The sequence below is a fragment of the Aulonocara stuartgranti genome (assembly GCF_965226115.1).
Source record: "Aulonocara stuartgranti genome assembly, chromosome: 19".
NCBI lineage: Eukaryota > Metazoa > Chordata > Actinopteri > Cichliformes > Cichlidae > Aulonocara > Aulonocara stuartgranti.
In genome coordinates this window covers 8,247,407-8,264,717 of record NC_138955.1, presented here as the reverse complement: position 1 = coordinate 8,264,717, position 17,311 = coordinate 8,247,407, and the positions used below count along the sequence as shown (strand labels likewise).

At 41.3% G+C, this 17,311-nt stretch overlaps 1 protein-coding gene across 1 annotated transcript; it reads right to left on the bottom strand.

Moving 5' to 3' along the window:
- Positions 1-4,793: 4,793 nt before the first annotated feature.
- lbh (LBH regulator of WNT signaling pathway) lies at positions 4,794-14,118 on the bottom strand. The gene is made up of 3 exons (XM_082516581.1): positions 13,868-14,118; positions 9,356-9,458; positions 4,794-6,756 (listed from the first exon to the last, which is right to left on the bottom strand). Exons 1-3 carry the CDS (start codon positions 13,894-13,896, stop codon positions 6,535-6,537), a joined length of 354 nt encoding a protein of 117 aa, XP_082372707.1. The 5' UTR covers positions 13,897-14,118; the 3' UTR covers positions 4,794-6,534.
- Positions 14,119-17,311: the final 3,193 nt, after the last annotated feature.

The following is a 17,311-nucleotide window of genomic DNA, read 5'->3' as shown; positions in this document are numbered from 1 at the left end:
AATGTTCAGATATGAACAGATATGTTTCCATAGATAACTGCCTTTGTGCACATTAAATCTCTCTCTCTTCAGAGCTTAAAATCTTTTTACTTATGTTAAATTGTTCTTCAGTAGGATTCTTGTTAGTCATATATCAGACGTCATTCAGGTACTGATGATATACATCTCAAGTCCTCCAACGCAGCCTTTTAAAGTAGTGTAAATCTTTGCATATGTCATTTGTTTCTTTTACCCACAGTTATGGGCTGTTCTACTAATACAAATTACCTCAGCATTGAGGGATGTGTGTGCACAGAGCGGTCGATGCGTCTTAGTGTGTCAGAGCATGCACACGGCAGCCTACTCTGTGTGCACGCATGGGGAGTGAGGTGGAGATGGACTGACAGACAGCGTAAAAGAGAGAGTGCACCTAGTTAAACTCAAGACTTTTCCATGACTTGCTCCCTGTGGCATGCACTCTATCTGAGAGACTAATTGAACTGCATGGCTTTATCAGTATAAACTTTTCAAGGGTCAGCTCCATCACTTCAGAGGACGATGGAAAAACGTTGTGTTTTTTCAGACTGGTGGCAGCTCACCTTCGAATAAAAAGCAGCAGCTCCACAAGATTGATGACGGTTGTTTAAGAAAATTTAGCAAAAGAATTTTGCTCATTTTCTCCCAAACATATTCCCTAAGAGAATTCCCCTTATCTGAGAGCTCAAGTATTTTTAATCCACGGAAAAGTTAAAACACAAACACTTGTTTGCTGATAAAAAGACAACTTGGGAGGTAAGTGTAGTTAGTGTAATTCACCTTTGTTTTCTTTTTTACAGCGAAAGTTATGACCAAACTGACTGATAGCGCTCGACATGAGCAACAACACTGATTTAAGTTAAACATGCCTTTCCGCTTACATAAGTCCATGTGGGAGAGAGAGTGACTTTTTAGGCATAGTACGCTGTGTTTTGGTTTATTTTGAATAGAATCTATTGATAGCCCTTTAATGAGGTTTTACTGGAAAGAAAAAAAAACCCATTTGGTTTGTTTTTTTATATAACATTCTTGCCTCTGATGACCTATTGCGCTTTTTTGGTTTTTCAAAGAGGGTTAGATCTAAATCCTCTTCCCTTTCACTTCTCTTCCTCTACAAACTTACATGTCTCAGCTCTACATCTGTAACAAGGCACACACAACGCTGTCACTCCATTTTTATTTTCTGTCTGTTTAACTCCATGTCCCCGTCTCTCTGTCCTCACTTTTTCCACTCTGATCTCTACGGAATAGCAGCAGCCTGTGGCTTAGCACATTAACGCACAAAACTCCGACACAAAGTGGACGCCAGCGGTCTTGTATTGATCAAAGCTTTAAAAGCTTTAAACTGAGATGCACCTTGCATCACTGTTAAACAGAGAGCTCAGTCCTGGGGTGCTCTGACTCATCAGTCCTCTGGGCTTTTAGCTGTGCATCCAACTGTTGCATTATGTCTTGTCTGATGAGTTTCAGAGAGCGGATTTGCAGAGTTGCGCATGTTTGAGTCCGGTTATCTTTGCAGGGATGCAGGATTTGTTTCAAATAGCAATTTGTGGTGTTTTGTTCTCGATTGGTTTATCACATGTATCAATGCTGTAGTGTAATTTGGAAAGTACATTGGTTACATTTTATTGGGCAATAATGGCGCTGAACAAAATCACAGGTGTCACTTTTACTATGGTTGCCTTTTACCTTATCTCACTGAGCCTTATTTAGATTGGCCACCAAGAGAGACGAAAGTTCTTTGACCTATGATTTAGCAATGTCAAGGCGCAGGTGTCATTATGCTCTCCCTCCTCATCATCCTTCATTTTACCCCCCTGACTCCTTAATCTTTTAGTCCCCCCTTCTTGTTTGCATCCCTCTCCATGTATCTTATTCTAACTCTTCCCTCGCAAACAGTGCCAGATATGTGTCTACGCTTGGTAGGTCGACTCCAGACAGGTTATAAATAACTATCTGAGTTTTTGCTTCATGTCCTGAGAGCTCTACTTTCTTCTCACACTTGAGGAACCATGGGAAAAGAATCTTTCCCTTACGCACATGGTGCTCATAATAACAGACACAGTTGTACATAAAACCTTCAAGCCCCTGCACCCCTTTGCAAGCTTCGCACAAACACAGAGGCACAGTTATGCATGAACACAAAGAATAAAACTCAGTGGCTTACAGAGTAAGGTTGTAGCACTAAAATAGCAAGGGAACTGTTTATAATGAAACAAAACCTGAAGTGTGGGAATGCAGAGAGCATTTCTACTGTTGTGTAAGTATGGGAATGTTGTTGGAACAACAGAATAGATTAAAAGTATGGGATAGCGAAAGAACAAGAAAACAATCAAAGTGGAGCAAAAAGGGAAAAATCTAAAGTTGCATCAAGGGTAAGCGTTTTGTTTAATGATATGTTTTAGGAAATAAAAAGGGGTTCTTGTGAGTTTATGCGCAGAGGAGTGATAGTGAAACAGTGTTAATGTGGACTATAGCTGGGAGTCGAGGCGAATTCAGGGGTTGGCAGGTCAGACTCTGCTGACACACCGGGATCAGCGATGGGATTGTTTCCATTGGAAAGAATTCCAAGAATGAGCTAGAAGAGCTATCAGTGACTTCACTCGGAGGACTCTGACAGCAGTTTTAATACACAGCCAGGCGCACACGCTCTCACACACTTTTAAAGATACTGCATCTCATGCCAACAATGGTGTGCGAGACACACTCCCCCCCCCCCCCATGTCACAGGGTTCTCAGTGACTCTGACCAAGCAGTCATCTTACAAAATGAATGCTGTCACCTCTGACCACAAACGCTACAGTTAGCAAAAAAGATTTACAGTGTGAAGAAACTTTGACTGAATATAAGATGAATCTAGTTAAATTCATACAGGCCACAGTTAAATTTAATAGAAAAGTATGCTTAGAAATGATGCACATTTTGGGAAACATTTACTTTAATTTACCTAAAAACAACATAACTGAGTAAGTTGGAGCTGAGTTTTCACTGTTTTTTCAGATAGCAAAATGTTGGTGTGCTGTAGAAGTCCTTAGTGATAGGTTTAATTCACAGTGGCTTTGCAACACAACAAAAAAATCTGATGCAAATGGTGTTAAGTCCTGTCTTTTCACTTTCTTACTTTTCAGCATTATTAAAAAAAAAAACACAAATGAGGAAACAGCTTGAACTTGTTTCAAGGAACATTTTAGGGTGTTACGGATAAACATTTCTGCAGTCAGATCTTAACTTGTCCTGATGAGGGTATTATAACTTTATTGTTCTGCCATTTGCTTGTCTCAGTTTGGTTTTCAGAGTTAGGTTTAAAGGGGGAAAAACAAATACAGTTTGCAGGGTTGCAAAAAGTCTAACTTCAAAGGTTCTTTACTGAGTTAATCAGCTCCAAAGTGACTGACGAAAAAGAGCTGAAAATAAGAACTGCTTAAAATGTCAAAGTTCCATGGAAAGATGCTGGAGGGCCCGCTTTCATATCTCCCTTAACCTCGGAAACACAGGACCTTTCTTTATTAAACCTGACGTATATTGCTTTCTTCAGCAATATTTGACGGACGCCGTGGAGTTCAGAGGTCTCTGGCTGACGTCATATGATTGCGTAGCTGGATGCAAGTTCAGTCAGCTTCCCCAAGGGCTGTAGTTATCCTTTTCTAACTTCTTGTAATTTCTTCTTTCCATGATCTCATGACTTTTTCCACTGAGATCAAGAAACAGCTATTAAGAATGTCACAAAGGACATTCATTTTCTAGTCTATTCAAAACCAGACGTGGCGGCTTCCTGGGCCAGACACACACATTCTGCAGCCGACCACCATTATCAGCTGGGGGGTATTAATAACTCTTTATGTTCCATTTTTTTCCAGGAAGAAGGAAGCGGGACAGAATGACCTTTCATTGTTCCATTTCCAGGAAGTGACCCTAAGGCCCCAAGAGTACCACCTTGGCCAGTATATGAGGCCCTTGGCCCCCAAAGGGCCTACTGCAGCAACTCTTATGAACTATTCCCAGTACCAGGCAATCCAAGCTGACCTCGAGGGTCACAAATAGAGCACATGGCAGCAAATCACCTGTGAAGTTTCCATTGTAACAGTGATCAGAAAGCTTTTTGCTTAGTCCCTTAACTCCCCCCCCCCCCAGTTCCCGGTTACAGCTTTTCCACTCAACCACATTTTATTAGTCTCGTTTCATTCTGGAGAGTGTTTATGAGTAGTGCTTGAGGAGCTGCTTCCTCGGGGTAAGACAGCGTTCTATCCTTAATTTTGCAGAAAATGGTGAAGTCTTTCAAAAAAAACTGGCAGGGAAACCCATCGTTCTTTATACTGCTGGATAGCACCACCTTATTTTAAACGTACCATTTAAAAAAATAAATACATTTTTAAAGAACTTAAAATGAAGTCGGTTCAGTGTTCAGGAATGAGGTTTTGCTTATACTAGGTGTAACACTGTGTGCAAGCTGTAGACAGGAAGTAACATGCGGCCTGCTCTCGCTTCTATATATACACACACATATTTGATACATGCATCTGTTTTCGTAGAGAGAGAGAAAGAGATTCTGTATGCGAAAGATGCGAAGCAGGAAGTAATACCGCTTTTCTCTAACCATTGCAGGTGAAGTGAATAGAGAGGGGGGGGGGGGGGGGGGGGGGGGTAGGGGTTAAGATAGAGAATGTAAGTAAACACTGAAGTAAAGTCTCTTGGAAGATACTTCAAATGTGCTGGAGGACTACCCCTCTAAAAACAGCCATTAACTTGTACTGTAAACATGGAAGTCAGACTCACACAGCTGGATAGCAAATTCAAATGTTTATTTACAGCCTTTGTAATAGTCACTGAGAAGAGTGGTCTAAATACAAAAATAATAGGGAAAAAAAACCAAAAAAAAAAAAAAAAAAAAAAAAAAAAACAAGAGAAAGATGGCGGCTTATCTCCCTGAGCTTTACAAAAACAATGTGGGACCTGCAGGTGACAGGAGAGAGAGATGTTCTGTACACAGCCCTAATGCCACAAAATGAGAAAATACAAAGACAATATCTCAGACATGCTTCTACAACAGTTAGAAACTGACCCCACATACACCAAGTCATGATGACTGAGTGGAGAAGAACACAGAAACACTGTAGGCAAATAAACTGACATTACTACCAGAGAACCAGTAACAATATTAACAGCGTTTGGCAAACATCAGGAGTTCCAAGAGCGACGTGAACAAAGATTACTTCTGCAAACTGTGGCCCACGGTGCGAATTCTCTACAACCTGTACTTCATGGTGTTGCTTCAAAAGTATGGCTGTTTAAAAAAAACAAAAAACAAAAACAAAAAACAAAAGAGGAAGACTGGGAAAGACAATCAAATGTGTACAGCTCAGAGTGAATCTCAGACTTTGTCTTTCTAAAAAGTTAGAAAGAAATCAAGAAAAAAAAAAAAAAAAAAAAAAAAAAGACAATCAGTGCACTACAAGGCCTCGGGAGTCGGCTCACTAGGAACAAGTATTTACATATCCTTCATTGGGTCTGTGCATTGCTTTATTAAGTGCTTTTCAAAATTTAACATTTCCCATCCTTATTCAGCTTTTCTCTTTGAACAGCAGCCTGTCGGTGACACTTTTTGTTCTCAGTCAGATCATTTTGCTGCATCATCAAAATACTGTCCATCATAAGGCTTTCAGGAGGCCAGTGTCATGAGGGGGATCATAGCATAACTTGACTTTGGTACATAACTGGGGAAAATGAAGACGTCCCACATATATTTATCATGCATACCATTTTTCACCTCTGATTTTCATAACACTTCTTCCCCCCCCCCCCAATTTATTTTTTTAATTTCTTTAAATGCGAGTGGCTGACAGTGAAGGACACCCCCCCCCCCCCAAAAAAAAAACCCCTCCCAAAACGAAAACATTCCCAACAACATTTTGCACAAAACCCATTCAACAGACAAGTCACAAAGTTTCAGCTTCTCCAGAACAGACAAGTCTACAGCAGTGGCAATTACAATAATAATAATAACATAGCAAACCAGATTCTGAACACAAACATTGACAGTGTACTGTACAATAATTCCCACGGGTACCACAATAGTTCTGCATACAAGTAGGAAGCCTCTGGGGTCATGACGCCAGCCATTTTGAAGTTGGGTACAGAGCAGTAGTAACATCCTGCAGTGCGAGACCTGTCCATGGAGCACTGAGCTGCCGCTGTCCAACAGGACATCTGGTCTGGGCCGAGACACACACGGTGGTAAGAAGTAGGTGAAGGTTAGAGGTGTGCATTGTCTGATCTCTTCCAAGTCTGTTTTTGATTGATTTGCAGTCCAGGAGGATACGTTACGATGTCATAAAAGTGTGTTTATGTGTGCATATTGCTTCTCGCGTGGAGGGATTTGTTTTTCTTTTTTGGTGTCATGGGAAACGAGACGGCATCTGTCAGTTGAGTGAACTGGAGTGCTGATGTGAAGTATAACCAGTGTATGAAACGGGACAGTCCATCAGAAAGAAGAAAGAGTGTATGGGTGCTATAACACAGCCTCTAGTGCTGCGAGTTCTGTGCTGGCTGTCCATTTTGAATGCTGCTATTCTGTTCCTCTTCTTCCTCTTCGTCCTCCTCCTCCTCCTCACTGACCAAAAACTCCTCTGGAGGCCAGCGAAGCTCCCCGCTCTCAACTTCTCCTTCTGTCGGCTCAACCACAATGGATGGGAGGCGATCTTTGAGCTTACAGCAACGGTCAAAATCCGAGGGGTCTGGGAATATCTGTAGAGAAAATACACAAATGGTTATTCATCTGTCATTAGCTGAACGGGGATACTAGTTGGGCTCTGAAATGTAGTGGAGCGTCAGCTATCCCCCCCCAAAAAAGTTATTTGTAAGCAAGACTTTTGGATTCCTACAACTTAACTTGAATCTTGTGCAAGTGTTGCAGGCACCACTATAGGGCTGCAACGAAGGAGGAAGTGATGCGAAGACTAAACATCTGCGATAGGAACGGGTTGATTAAAATCCCAGTGGCATACCTGTGCTTACCCAACCCACATTCCTTCAGTTATACCAGCTTTCTGCATAGATGCTGCACAAGGGTCTGTATGGGTAAATGAGGCATCTCTAGCAGGACTTAGGATAAATGCTGCCTCATGTTTAATCTCAATGTCTTGGAAGGAATTGTGCCAAGCAGCTCATAGCCGCTTATGAGCGTCACCCGCAACTCTGAGGATTATACAATAGCATAATCATAACATTTTAAACCAAGAGTTAAAAAAAGTAAAATTTCACTGCGACATGATTTGTGCATAATTAGGAAACCTATCCCTGTAACAGTCAGCTTTTGAATATTGAACACTTCTGTGGATGTAAAGTCAAAAATCTCCTCGGAAAGAACACGAAATCTGTTGCGTTATCTGCAAATCCATGTATGCTGATAAATGTGGAGTGTCACACTAAAATATTTGGATCTGAACTGAAGGGCATGAGAGACAGACTGACAACAGAGATTACACGCATTCCCTGTCCTGGCAAGATTTGACATCAACCTCAGACTTTCTCTGTTCTCAGAAACAGGAGGAATGGCCCAGGGGAAAAAAGCCTGCCACTCCTGGTCCAAGAACAGCATTTTTTTCCCCCCCTCTTTTTTGCTGTTGTTTGGATAAAGTGGATGAATATTTTTAGACCTGCATATTTCATTCCTAGACATTTGGGGGTGGGGTAAAGGGGGGCGATGTCGCTGTCTGGGCATAGAGCCGAGTGGAAAGAAAGCATTAGATGGGGCAGGAGAGAAAGTGAGACAAGAGATAGAGGAGATCCAGCTGTGTCCAAGTCTCCATGAATTCCATAGGAGACAGATGAGAAGGGAGGAAAAAGAGCTAAGAAAGCAAACGAGGAAAATCTCCCAGGTTATAAAAGGTTGTACGTGTCCATTAGTCATTTTTGTTTTACATTCTTCAAACCCAGGTGCATAACAAACTGTGCCAAGTAAATGCCATGTAATTATGTGTGCACGCAGATCCGTATTTATGTGTAATGCTTGAGTCGATCTGCATTTCTGGCCAGCATCGCTAATCCTCACTGTGCGTCAGCACCAAGGGGAGTTGGGCAGTGAGTGACCTTGCCTTCGGACCCCTAGCTAAAACATGTAATCACTTTCACTTCCAATGACAGGAAGTGAAGACACATCACCCAGGAACAATGTAGGCTATTTTAAGCTCTTCTAGCGTGGTTAGTTGTGAATCATGACATTGCCTTGTGATAATTCAGAAAGTCAACATCTACTCAGTTTTCACCATCTAGTATCATAGCTCATATTTATTTTAGTAGCTTTTGTAATAGCATCTGGGATTTCATGGCCATGGTTACTAGAGTCAAAGTCCTAGGAACTCATAATAGAGGAAGCTACTGATGGAGCATCACCAGTTCATACAGGGCTTCTCTAAGGAGATCCTGGGACATTGGGCAGGATAAGGATAGAAAGAGTGAGGGAGTGACACACTGGCACCCTCCTTTTCTCTTGGCCCCTCTCAGACAGACTCACAGCTGTGGTGTGAATTGAGTGGAGGGGAAGTGGGCCTTTTCCTCTAGGTCAGTCTACATCCTCTCTGAGTCATAGTCTTCACACACAGCTCTATACGGTTTATAAATGCACCAAACACACAGTTTGACACTATAATGAAGTTTTAAATGATCAAAATGAACTTAACAGGAGATGACCTCTTTGATAAGTATTCCATCTTCATGTTAATTTCCCTCCCGTAGAGTATTGACAGAAAGCCTTTTAATTTTTAGACAGTAAAATAATGAAGCAGCTGCATATTCAAATAATTTCATTTCTAAGATGACCCTGCTCAGCTGACAGCAAAACAAAGCCTTTGGCTACAACTTGTCAAGACCACCTGATAGCCGCTTTTAAAAACACTAATCTGTTGAGGGTTTATTTTTGTGACGGACCTCGGATAATTTGAATGTGCAGACCTCGGACAAGTCAGTCGGATAGACAGACTTTTAGGCTGTAACAACTATAATCTGCAATGTCCTTTCCATTACATATTAGAATTTTAAAGAAAGAAACAGCACAAGGGCTGTGCAATTTAGCTATAATGCTTTCTTATCATCGTAATCTCAGTATCTAGGTGGGCATTCTTGCTTTATCTTAAAACACAGATTTTTATCTGTAATAATTCTAATATTTGCTTCGCTCGTAATGATGGAAGAAAGAAAATAATCACTATATCATTAGATGATACTCAGATTCAAGATAATAAATGGATAAAAGCAGATATGAAATGACAATGCTGCATAAAAATGCACAGGCTGGGAATTTGGAAGGAAGTGCTGTTTATCTGTCATGCATGCACGTGTGTCCTACCTGGAAGGAGAGTCTGTCCTTGCTGGGGCTGAGCCTCATGTCCTCCATGGGGGTGCTGTTGATCATCACCTCAGTCATATCTCGGCTGGGCACAAACACTGGGCTGTAGGGTTGAAAGAAGAAGACAAGCAATGTGATTAGACACAGTGACGATCATAGCACAGTTGCCCGGCATCTGCAGAGAAAATAAAAACACTAAGAAGATTTATAGTGTTGAATTATCCAAATGTTTCTAATCAATAATAATGTAATCCCCGTGTATTTTGTATGGCATACTACTGCGCAGACTGTATACAGTGAAGATAAACGGATAAAAGTTCAAAGGCTATAATAACTAACACAAGCATGCCAATGAGAGAGAGAGAAACACTTATCAAACCATCTATTTGCAGCCCAGGTCTGAAAGTTATGGTTGATCTATTTCCCTGCTGATGTTTGACAGTTTTGTTTATACTCTGCACATCTCCACCACAACACAACACGCATCCAGTCCGTCTGCTTTGCTAATGCACTGCAAAGCTGCAGAGCTCATGATGCGGCTTGCATAAGGTGGCCGTTTCTCAATACAGAGTGAGGTGCTCTTGCGCTAGCAACCAGAGAACAGTCATTGTGAGAGTGTGCTGGGGGCGTGCTGTGGTATTTGACTGGGGAGGAACTTGATGCACTCAGTTCCATCAAAGCTTGGCCAAACTTTCCATTTTAGATGAAAGTAGCAAGAGGTTGTTTATCCAAGCTCAGTGCATTCACTATCCAGCATTGTCGCAGTAACGCTTAAAGCAGGTCCCAAGACTCGCATAGATGCTGTCTTGAGACAAGATGCTGAGCGGCCTTCTCACGCTCTCTATTTAAAGCCTGGTGCCTAGTGGTCAGCGGCCACAGGCTTGTGGTTTGTGTGGTCACTGGCTAAAAAGGACAAAGAAAATAGAGCATGCCAAGAAGCTCACTCACATGCTCACATTATCCAGTTTGATGGGCTTGCTTATTTATTTATTTTTTGGGACAAGATGTGTGGGCTTCACTTAACCTACTTTAAATCAGAAATTCAGACGGAGGGTTTATTTTTAGATGCATCAGAAGCATGAAAATTATATTTTTTTAAAAGGTAGGCTTTGGTGAAAATGGTATTATGGTATAACTTTTCTTTTTTAAGGATCTGCTGAATTCTCTGACAGAGACATATTTTATTAAAGAAATAAATATATATTGATAAGGGGAAAAAAACTGAAGTCTCTCTACAAACAAATCTGTCAAACCCTCACTTTCACTTCATCTGCCATTACATGGAATATATTATGTGGAATTTCTGCGTAAAGTACTGTTCTGCCTTATTATCTCCATGCATGACTCATTCAAAGCACAGCGTCCTGACAATCCCCTCTGCATTGCTTCAACCTCGATGTTTGAATGGAAGATTTTTATTGTTGACCTTTGTTTTTGTTTGAGAAATTGTCAAGATGACACCAACCCACAAGAACTAACATTAAAAAGTTAAGAGAGCCACAGGCTAGAACAGCACTCAGATCATTCACTGACCCCTGGTACAACCCAGGATTTCTAGGTCTCCGCTTTGTGTATCTGAACCTTTAATCAGTACCGTCAACTTTTGAATGTAACACATGTACCTATACACATACTGCAGTTTCTATGTAGCCTAAATTAAGATGGGATTATTAACAAGGGGGACTGAATCATGAGATATAAGACCAAGATCTTTAACCCCTGGGGCATAGAAATAATCAATTTTTCCATCCCTAAATATACACAACCTCTTGTTGTTTCAGGAAGAAAGACTGCCATCATAGCAGGGTGTACAATGGCTCTGAAAATGTTAAAATTAAAAAGCTTCCGTCTGAATCACTGTTAAGTAACCTTTTCTGCGCTAGTGAGACGACTGGCCAGAAACAATAGCCGGATATCCAGAAATAAACCGAGGAGGCTTGAGGGATATGCAAGGTTTAGGATGGGAAAAAAAAAGTCAGCTCAGGTTATTCTTTAACTAATATCATCGCTGAGTGGGGTTCAGAGGAGCGTGAGGCAGACATGCAAAAACAGCAGAGGTGGAGACAGAAGGATGACAGTGAAGACCTGAGCAGGAGGAGAAGAGGGGAAAGGGAGGGAGAGAAGGAAAAGAAAGATAAACACTTAGGACTTGCCAGTCATATTTCTGTTCGGGGATCTATAAACATCCTGCTCAGCTAAGAATAACAGAACATCAGCCTAATAAAACACAAAGGGGCACAATGAGGAGGAAGTAGGGGTGCACGAGTAACAAGTCAACCTGGGAGGAAACAAACATGCACAAATAGTCCTGGAATTACTGCTTCAGGTGTCAGGGAGGGATCGACGACATGCCCCTCTCAAAGAGGACGCAGGAGTTATCCAAGCAACCAAGTGGTATAGATTAGATGCATTCAGCATGACTGCAACTCGCACGCTTACATGTGACCTTAACAGAGTTAAGGAACAGACCGCCTATTTCTGTAAGCAAGAAACACATTAAAGATACATGATCTCAATGATTAATCGGTGAGGCTGGTGGTGCAGATGGCACTTAATCTCTTACCTCTTGACCCAGTCAGCCTAATGCATACCTGGTCCTGCCAGCTTCCTAATGCCTCAGCGAGCCAGGCCACAGATAGATAGCCAGTACCATCACGAGGCCACTACGGTCCAATATGTTCTTGACCATATGTCCAAAGTTTAGAGCAATTCAGTTAATTAGTTGATTGCTGGGTTCAAGCATAGCTCTTTAAAGCGCTTGCTGTACCAAATCTGCTCTACTTATTCCTAACAACGCTGACCTTACGCTGGAGCCTTTTCACATACAAACGACATGAACTTCTTTGGGTTTCTACAGGAAAGCCTTTCCAACTGCTGTCAAAAATCTTCCTTTTCAAAACGTGAACAAAAACTGAGTCTGCTTGTTAAACAAATGTGACGGTTGTTTTATTCACCTGTCCCTGAACTACAAAGAGGCTAGCTCCATGCTAGTTCCTTGCTTCTCTGTAGTGACGCTGACTGGAGCCCAAATGGTCTTTGCAACAATCTCACGCCACAAGAGGAATGTGCAACTTGCATTATTAACATTGTTTCCCCTCTGAACACCCCTGCTAGTCCTTACTACTACTACGACGATCATAAATCTAATGCAATGTGGCAAACACAGAGCAAAGCTGATGAGGTTCAGTGCCAAGTGCTGTGCTTTCCACCACCCAAGTCACCCAGCTCTGCAGGTATGCGGGGCTCAATGAGTAGGACCCTCAGAAGTGAGCAGGAACAAATGAGTTGAATCCAGATTCCTGTGGGCTGACCATCACTGAAAACACATCATATATCAGTGTCCTCTGTGATGTATGTGGAAAATTATCTCTTTACACTGTTGCCAAGTGCTTACTCATATTGAATAGTTTGAGAAACTCAACCAATGGAAGACATTTTTCTCTTTATATGTGATGTAGTATTTTATACAAGATGATGGCATTTTGGGAGAGAAATGTCTTCTTGTTGGCACAGAGAAAGGCAAAGACTTCAGTGCAGCATAACAATCTTGTTTCGCACTCTGAAACAGTTACACCACTCTGATAAAACTAAAGAAGTGAAGGTTTCTGACAGAAGCGCAAGCCTACTGTAAGTAAGCTCAGGCGAGAAAGCAACGTGTGGTTAAAACAAAGAGGTCGATTTTGAACTTCCTGGTAGAGACAAACAGAGGCCTACTGAGGTTTTAACAGTGCTCGCAAAACCATTTTTTTCAAAGCAGCTTGCATATCCTCTGTAAAGAAAGGAAAATATTTGACAGAAGAGAATTAAAAATGCCCGAACAAACAAAGACACATTCCTTATTCCTCCATCAAAGAGTGAATTATGGAGTCATGGTAGGATACTGATTGCCGGCTATGGAAAATGTAACACTGATAACAGATATTAGTAATAGATAGGGCGCACTTCTCTTTTTGCACGTTCAGTATTTAAGACCAAAAACTGAAAGCAAAGGTCCTATTACATTCACATACAGCAAAGTAAGCCTATTTGTTCCGAGCTTCCAAAAATGGCATGAAAGTGAGAAGAGATCAACTTACATTTACTGTCAAATGGACTGAAATAAGCTGAAAATGATGACAGCACAGTGAGACTAATGCACCTTTCTAAACTGGCGCATGGAGCAGTACCTAAACCTACCGAATATCCTGGTAACCATTTGATTTTTTTCTTTTAAGACCGAGACCTACAATATTCTCGTTTTCCAATCTGAGTGCTGTGACATTTCCAATTTCAGGGGCAACACCCCACAGAAAATCTCAAAGGAAACATGAGTGGGTGTAGCAACAAAAATAGGGTGGCTGATTTTAAGGGAAATCACCAATCTAAACGAAACAACTAAATCCTTCATTGTTCTTGTCTGTCAGGTGCAATGCCGAGAAATCCAGCGCCTGACATATAATTAGTTACGATTTTTAAAATGCATAAACAAAAGCACACACATAAACAGGTACGAACGGAAAACAGAGTACTCACCAGTATATCTGCGGTGAAAATACAGACATGAATTCACACCTGCTGTCACTTCTGCTGGGGGATCTAATTGCTGCCGCTTACTTCTCTTTACTTTTATTTATTTATGTATGTATTTATTTATTTTTCTCTTTGTCTACCACAAAAGCAAAACGGGATGCTCACGCAAAGCGAAAGTCACTGTTCAGCGAAGTCTCGAAAGCCTGCCCTTCAAATTGGTGCGTCTGATCAGATCCACAGCTGTGGCGGAGCATTTATGCCAGAGGCGTGTACTCGAGCAGCCAGAGACACACCTCTCCTCAGCACGAGCCAAAAATCCTCAATGGCAGCTCATTAACGACAAGAGCCAATCAGAGCATAGGCTGACTGGAGCTCATCCAGCCTCCAGCCCTGATGACGGCAAACGCGGCTGAACCCGCTCATTGGGGACGGGCGAAGAGATGCTGCGCGATGATTTGCAGTCTCTAAGGCAACTAAATGACAGCCTTACCTCCCCTTGAATGACAAAAGCACTCCAATTCGCCCGCTAGTTTATTCGTGACATTTATCCAAATGAGGAGGAAAGAAAGGCTCATTCATAAATATATTCCAAGGGCAAGTCAATGTCTGTAGACTTCGGCAACAACGCAGGATGGTATTTATTTATTTATTTTGCAAGCCTTTACTGTGTTATATCATAGAATGCAAGCACAAGATGACCACAGATTATTATCAAATTATTGTCAGCGGATTTTGTTTTCCATGACCTCACCATGCTTATTCTGTGTTTTTGGTCAATATCACATAGTCGACCTTCATACCTCACAGAATGCCTATTTGCGTTTTCCGAGCACGCCATGTACTGTACATTTATTTCAGAAAGAGCAGGTGCACTCTTCAGGGGCTGGTGATATAATGCAGGTAGGACTCCACTGCCCCCTTGTGACCAACTAAAAACAAGTTTGATTTGTTGCCCCACTCATTCAAAACACTTTGAAATAAACGCCTTTATGATACAGCAATTAGTATCTACAATATTTCTTATACGGTTCTCCTATTTAAAAACATCTTCAGTATGCCATTGACACAACATCTTGTTTCAGGCAAATTCATGTCAAACAGGCATGGCTTAGTTACTAAAAAAGAATTTGGATTGCAAAGTCTATATGCTATATTTGGCACTTGCCAGCTCTTTGAGACTTAGGTAAAAGGTAATGCCTCAGCAACAGATAGAAAGCTGAGCATTACAATATAGCTCCTCTGGGTATGAACTCCTGTGGTGCAAGCACAAAGCTGTTCAACAATGTGTCCATGTAGTTTTAAGCCCCTGCACTGTGGGCACTGTGTGGGTGTTGGAAGGGCTGCATATCTCACCGCAGTTATATTTTATTTAAAGCCCCTGCATAGTAAAGGACTTTAACATTCACACCCTTGAATAGGCTGGAGCTAAAGTTAGCAGCATTTGCCACTGATGTCATTGCAGCATATTGTTACAAATATAAACAGGTATTTTCACTTGGTTCTTTGCCATCCTTTATATTTATATACCATTAGCAGCTACCTTGGGTATGAGTGACTCAGCCAGTTACATCATCACATCACTGTCACATGATGTCATGGGCAGCACTGAGTTTGGCATCCCCTAACAAGACATCAAGAAACAACATATGCAAGATTTAAGATTCACTGACACCAAATGCCCACATGATGTCACCAGTGTCAAAGAAGTTTCCGAGAAGGGACTGAACAAGATGGGTGGCAGCCAACAGGAAAATGCTGCTAGCCAGGTTAAACTCATATTTAGTAATTGCATGAACTAATTTAAACTAAAGTGATTTGTTTTACAGCCCTCTCAATAACTGCATGAAACTATAACTGTAAGATGTTACCGCATTCACAAGTAAAACTGGATGCTGTGCTGTAAAACAAACATAATCAGTTTATAGTTACTTTTTTAGGATAACACATTTAATTTGAGTTTATAAAATAGAAATATAAAAAATATTATTTATGTTAATTGTCCTCAAAGTTTAGCACTCAATACCTCTTTTCCCCCCCTTTATTACAGCCCTTATGCCTTTTTTCTGTAAAAAAAAAATTGATTTCTAAATATAGAAATAAAAAACCTGACCTATCAAAGTAACTGTGACAAAAAAGGTTAAGGAAAATATTTACGATGCTGCAAATGAATAGGTTAGAAATGATGTGTCTGTGAAGTGAGCTTTGCACTGTTTGTCAGCATAAAGCACAGTGTTTGAATACATGATTTATTTTGCAACCACACTGCATGAAACAAAAAGACCCGCTTCTATTTGTGCATCAATGCCTCTCCTAGCCCTGATACTGGTTAATTATAATTGATGACTAGTTAATTGTAAATGATTTTAGGATTAATTACATTAACTTATCTCACAACCATGAAAAGTTAAATCTGATAATGTGAACAGTCCAAATACACAGTAGAATGGATAGTGTGTCTAAAGCAATCCTTTCCCTCACTGAAAAAGCACAGAATCAAGAGAATGGCGACCCCCACTGTTCAATTTGCAGATGTGCTCACCAGCTGCTTTTTTTTCATGGCTTCACAAAAACAGTTGTACATCTGGCCAGGCATGGATGTCTCGGTGGAGCAGAGGGGAGGCCGAGGACCAACTGCACAATGTGTAAATGAACGAGGCCCTGAAGGGGACGGCAGTCAACAAGCACCCGTTGTGTTCCTGGCTGCTTTTCAAAGTAGGCTTAGGTTTCTTCTTGGACTATGATCATACCAAGTAATGCTGCATCTGTCATGGTCTTCTTTTATTTATTTTCGTTCTCTTTTTCATCATCATGGTTCTCTGCCTTTGCTGACATTGAGCACAGCTTTGAACAGAAACCTACTGGAGAAGCACAGTAAAGACATATTTCTCAGTCTCAAGAATGCGCAGCAGTTCTGTGTGTTACAGCCAGGAAACATGTTTTTGCAGAATAAATCTCTCCTCCATACATCAGCCTGACAGTTTCCATTTTCACATTGCTTTTTATCCCCTTTCTTTTTAAAAAAATATGTGTTTACATCCATTAGTGTAAGCATGTGCATTCCTGTATGTTGTACCCTGTTTGGGAATATGAGTGCTTGTAATTTTTTCTTATTCATTCATGTGTGTTTGTGCATGTGTGTTGCTTAGGGACATCTGATCACCGGGCTTGCCGCACGCCACACCGCTTGCAGGTGGTCTGTCTGCACTTAGGGGCCGAGAACATTTAATATTTCATAGGAGCAGAGTACACCCCTGGACGCCGTCATTGAGTCCACATGTCCTGCAAAAAGAAAGCTGGTCTGTGAACACTGAAATATGCGGCCTGCCGGCCCCCTCTCCACCATGCTGCTCGCTCACTTGCTGGGCCTCACAATTAAAAGCTAGCCACAGCTACAGATGTTGGCAGCTGTCTTTAACCCTTGATGTGCCACTCTGTTATTACAATCTG